At 48.9% G+C, this 5,780-nt stretch overlaps 1 protein-coding gene across 1 annotated transcript; it reads right to left on the bottom strand.

The window, feature by feature from the left end:
• Positions 1-681: 681 nt before the first annotated feature.
• On the bottom strand, positions 682-4,670 carry LOC135371647 (uncharacterized protein K02A2.6-like). Its single transcript, XM_064605633.1, has 2 exons — positions 3,072-4,670; positions 682-2,994 (listed from the first exon to the last, which is right to left on the bottom strand). Exons 1-2 carry the CDS (start codon positions 4,668-4,670, stop codon positions 682-684), a joined length of 3,912 nt encoding a protein of 1,303 aa, XP_064461703.1.
• Positions 4,671-5,780: the final 1,110 nt, after the last annotated feature.

Below are 5,780 nucleotides of genomic sequence, written 5' to 3'. Positions count from 1 at the left end.
TCGGTACAACGTAAGGTATCCCCTAACCTATGATTAATAACTAGATAAATAAAATACAATAAACAAGTAAAAGAACATGATGTCATTCATATGAACGTGATTGGCTTTTCTCGTTGTCGGACGCGTTATCATGAAACTTTCCCTGTTACTGAACCTGTGACTTTTGTGGAATGTGGTAGACATGATTGGTTTTCATGTGTATTACAGCTGCAGGCAGCTCGACAGGGTTAAGCGCATGTGGTACGTATATTACTTAAATACATATAATGTGTTTACAATTTTTGGACACAGAACACAATTTCGACAATTCACAAACTATGAACCCCGATCACTAAAAAGGAAGAACTGACGCTGTTTGTGTGCTGGTGTTAGAAACAGGCACTATATACAAGCAGTATCTCTGTCCGTAACATAAGCGCCATAAACCACTTCCCAGTTTCCTTTTATCTCGCTGTTTGCGAACTGTTTGTGTGCTGTAAAGCGGCGGTTTTTGTGGTTGTTGTAGCCAACTTGAGGTGTGAGATAGCCGTGGGTGTGTAACCGTTTAATGACTATGACATGAGATGCAGGGAATAAACATGCTGTGATCAGTACGCAGCAGAGTCCAGAATGAGAATATGAAGTACGCGCTCTCGCGCTTCTTCGTTAGCCACAAGTGGCGCCACCACAATACCTCCCCCTTTAGATCGAGCCGTAGCGGTCGACAGGATGACGATCCCGTAAGGGGTAGCGGCGTACACTGCTGTCCGGTCCCGTTGCTTCGTTTCCTGGTGCCGACGTTGGCCTGCGAACGGGAGACGGTTCAGCTGATGTCTGGTTGTCGCTACAGGAGGTGAAGGTGTCATCGACTTCTGGGAATGGCAAGAGGCAGTCTGGTGAGAGACAAGAGGCAGGCGATGCCCTAGGAAGTTCGTCCTCCCAGGATTGAAGACTTCCCCTTTGCTTCAGATGATCTTTATGTACGCGATGCATCTTACCCTCAGCGTCTCGCACTCGGAATATAACCTTCCCCTCCTGGCCCACAATGGTCGCACTACCCCAGTGTCCCTTCTTGTGCGGGTCATGCATCCAGACACACGTGTTGGACCCAAAAGATCTGTCTCGTGCTCGTTTGTCGTGACATCGCTTCTGACGTTCCTTAGCGGCGACGTCTGTTGCAGGAGGAGATGAAGACGGACCAGCGGGCCGTACAAGATCCAGCACGGACCGATAATGACGATTGTTGAGTAACTCACATGGTGGACGGCCTGTCGACGCATGTGGGGTTACCCGGTATTTGAAAACAAAACTTCTCAAAACCTCCCTGTCCTCCACGCTTGAACGGGACAGCGCAGCTTTTAAAGTTCGGACAAAGTTCTCTGCTTGTCCGTTCGACTTCGGATGATATGGAGGTGTCCGAACATGATGAATTCCTTGTTCCGACGAGAAACGTTCGAAAAGTTGACTGGTGAAAGGAGGGCCATTGTCCGACACCAGTACCTCGGGAAGACCATTGTGAAGAAAGATGTCTTTCAACACCTCAATAGTCTTGATTGCTGTGGTAGACACCATGCGCACCACTTCTGGCCACTTGCTGAAAGCGTCTACTAAGACAAAATAATGATTCCCATGCAGCTCTGCAAAATCAGCATGCAGTCGACACCAGGGCTTCTCTGGTGACTCCCACTGATGAAGTGGCACCGGAGATTCTTGTGCCGCGACGGATGCACATTGATCGCAACGTCGCACCCTTGCTTCAATATCCTTGTCAAGACCTGGCCACCACAAGTATGAGCGGGCGAGCATTTTCATTTTGGTCTGTCCAACATGACAATTATGTAGAGTGTCCAGAAAATCCGCTCGATACTTCTCCGGAATCACGGTGCGTAGTCCCCAAAGGACACATCCTCTGTGAGATGTCAGCTCAGTTCGCTTCTGAAAATATATGGCAAACTGTGGCTCCGGATTCTTTGGCCAGCCATTGACAATAAACTCGAAGACTTGCGCCAAGCAGTGATCTTTCTGAGTGGCGTCTGCGATGTGCTTAGCGGTGACTGGCAGAGTAGACATATGAAAGTCGTGTACCGCGTTAATCACTTCGTCCTCGACGTTGAAAATTCCTCGCTGCATTTGCTCATCAAACGTCAAATCGGGGCCCTCTGGAAGCTTGAATAGTCCATCAGCATTGGCGATGTTGTTCGTAGACGTGAATTGTATATCAAACGAATAGCTCATGAGGATGATTGCCCACCGCTGTAGACGACTTGCTGTAGTAACGGGAATGCCTTTTTTAGACCCGAAAATCACCGTTAAAGGCTTGTGGTCTGTGAAAAGCGTAAATCTTCGCCCCCACAAATATTGGTGAAACTTCTTGACCCCAAAGATAATGGCGAGGGCTTCCCGCTCTATCTGAGCGTACTTGGTCTCAGCTGGTGTCAATGTCTTTGATGCATGTGCAATCGGTCGATCTTGGCCGTTAATACGATGGTAGATGACTGCACCAAGCCCCTTCGAAGAAGCATCCACGGCCAGGAAGATCTCCTTGCGCGGATCATAGTGTGTGAGAATTTGGGCAGAAGTCAGCATCTTCTTGATTGCCTCAAACGCATCCACGCAAGACGCCGACCATTGCCATGGCACAGATTTCCTGAGTAAATTGTTAAGCGGAGCGCAGGCGTCCGCCAACGAGGGCAAATACTTTGCGTAGTGCTGAATCATGCCGAGAAACGCCCGTAACTCTGACACTTGCGTGGGAGGAGGTATGTTCAAAATTGCCGACACCTTCTTGGCAGATGGTCGAAATCCCTCCGCTGTAACAACATGTCCCAAGTATTCCACCTGGTGCTGCATGAAGGCACACTTCTCCTTCTTCAGTGTGAAACCAAACTGTCGAAGGCGCTCTAAGACTTGCTCAAAGTTCTTGAGATGCTCCATGTCGTTCTTGCCAGTGACAATTATGTCGTCCAGATAGCAAGCGACAGACGGAATTCCGGCAATCACTTGCTCCATTGTGCGCTGAAACACGGCAGGGGCAGATGCGATGCCAACGGCATTCGATTGAACCGATATAAACCTTTGTGCGTGTTGATTACCAATATCCTCTTCACTTCGTCATCCAACTCCATCTGGAGGTACGCCTCAGACAAGTCCAATTTGGTGAACTTCTGGCCTCCATTTAGCACTGCCAACAGCTCTTCCGTTCGACGCAAAGGATACTGCGCGAACTCAATCTGGGGATTCACTGTGACGCTGAAATCACTGCAGACTCGAACAGCTCCATTCGGCCTCGGAACAACCACAATGGGGGTAGCCCATTCCGACACCTCGACTGGTTCCAGCACGCCATTCTTTACCTGACGTTGTAGGTCAGCTTGTACTGCCTCACGAGTCGCAAAAGGAATCGGTCGAGGCTTGAAAAACTTTGGCTGAGCGTCGTTTTTGAGATGGAGATGAACCAAGGTCTTGGTACATCTACCGAGCTGATTGCGAAAAAGATCTTCGTACGCCCCCAGAATCTCGTCCAACGCAGCGATTGAGCTAATGGAACCAACAAACAGCTCGTTGAGATTGATGCCTAGCTTGCGTATCCACTCTCGCCCAAGGAGATTAGTGTGCTCCATCATGGTGAAGATAACTGGTAGGGTTTCTTCTCTTCCATCGATGAAGACATGGAGGTCTGCCGCCCCACGAAGCGGAATTTCATTCTTGTTGAAGGCGCGTAGACGGACTGGAGAGGGATGTAGCCTTGGCTCGCCCAATTTCTTGTACGTCCGATCATCCAGAAGCGTGGCACGGGAACCAGTATCCACTTGTAAAACGATCTGCTTGTCCTTGATCTTGCAAGTAAGGAACTTCCCGTCCTCTTCATCGGCAAGGAACTCGTCCGTCACAAGCTTCACCTTGCGGACCCTCTTGCCTTTCTTGTGTTTTGCCTGTGGCTGGGATGTACGGCACATCTTTGCAATATTGCCAATCTTCCCACAAGCGTGACACTCTTCGTTACGAAATCTGCAAGATTCCTGGTGGTGGTTGGAATTTCCACACCTGAAACAAGACTCCTTGCTGGCATTCCTGGCTGTCACCTTGTGCACGTCCGTCCCCGCATGCAACTGCTTCGATTCAGCCTCTGCGGCCAAAGAGCTTTCAGCCAGCCGAATCGCTGTGTCCAAAGTCAGACTCTTCTCGAGGACGAGCCGGGCGCGAATGCGTTGATCACGGAGACCCACAATAAAGGCAGTTAGTAAGGAACAGGCTCTGACATCTGTTTCCGTTTCGTATTCGCAACGGGAAATTATTGCAGACAAGCGCTGAACGAAGTCTTTGACGGGTTCGCCCTCTTGCTGACGCGCGGAGAAGAGCTTGAACCTCTCAAATTCTCTGAAGCACTTTGGCGTGAAATGTTCCGATAACACGGCCGTAATGTCTTTGAAAGGTACCTCTGTGACGATCCGAGGCTGCAGTAAGTTGTAGAGTCGTTTAAAAACGTCCGGACTGAGCGACGAAATCAAAAGTCCAAATTTGTCCGCGTCGTTGATGACCCTTGCTACTTGAAGCGCTGCCTGGAACCGAATCTCATAGAGCTTCCAGTCCTCCTTCTCCGGATCGAACGTGCCGGGACTTCGAAACCGTCGTACTGCATCATCAGAGGCTGCTCCCGACGTTGGCGTCGTTGCCGATTCGTCCCCTTGCATTTCAGTCAGAGACCCGCTCGTCGCCAGTTGAGATAGCCGTGGGTGTGTAACCGTTTAATGACTATGACATGAGATGCAGGGAATAAACATGCTGTGATCAGTACGCAGCCAAGTCCAGAATGAGAATATGAAGTACGCGCTCTCGCGCTTCTTCGTTAGCCACCAGTAGCGCCACCACAAGGTGCACTTTTGACGTTCTGTGTTATAGAAGGATCAGGTGCTGCTGATCCAAGTCCCATCCATCCATGAAACGGCATCAAACAATGTACGTGTGTGCACGGCAATTTTGCTGAGAGACCTGGTTTTTACACTAATGCCTTTACGACGCCTCTGACAAATTAGGATCTTCCAGAACAGTGCTTTCTTCATCCAAGTTCAAGAAGTAAAGAGAATGACTTCATGTCTTCTACAGACATCTCACAGCTACATGCCAAGACAAAATAACTTGAAAGAAGGAAACGAAAAACAAAGAAAAAAATAAAGGTCCTCTTCAGGTCCACCCAAATCTTTGTGCAGAGGCTGACAACAACAACATTATTGTGATATGATGAATGATGCTGATGCAGCGTTGAGATTAAGCCCTTGTTTCCTTTTTTGCAATGCTATACATTACTGCTGGTTAAATGTGAAATGATGCACCTACCTCGAGACATTAAGGGGGCTACCAGAGATGTAGTGTCAATTCAACAGAAAACCTGCATGTTCTACGACGCACTGTCACAGAAGCATTGGCCAAATATGCTGTCCTGTGAGCTTTGATAGGATATGCCGTAGATAGTAAGAGGCCTCTTACTGTAAAAGGGAGGTGCATTATTCGAGTAGTGGGGCCTGAGGCATGAGGGTCATTTCACGATGTACTAACCCTTCTAAAACTTTACACTTGGTTGTGCCCCCGAGATCGATCCAGAACCCCCTCAACACCCCGAGTTTTTTTCCTGTGTACCGCTGTTATAATGAAACCGTCCAATTTACCGTCCAGTGATCAGTACGCAGCCAAGTCCAGAATGAGAATATGAAGTACGCGGTCTCGCGCTTCTTCGTTAGCCACCAGTGGCGCCACCACAATACCTCCCCCTTTAGATCGAGCCGTACACTCTAAATCAGATACTC

The sequence above is a fragment of the Ornithodoros turicata genome, unplaced genomic scaffold (assembly GCF_037126465.1).
Source record: "Ornithodoros turicata isolate Travis unplaced genomic scaffold, ASM3712646v1 Chromosome12, whole genome shotgun sequence".
Taxonomy (NCBI): domain Eukaryota; kingdom Metazoa; phylum Arthropoda; class Arachnida; order Ixodida; family Argasidae; genus Ornithodoros; species Ornithodoros turicata.
This window is presented reverse-complemented; position numbering and strand designations above follow the sequence as displayed.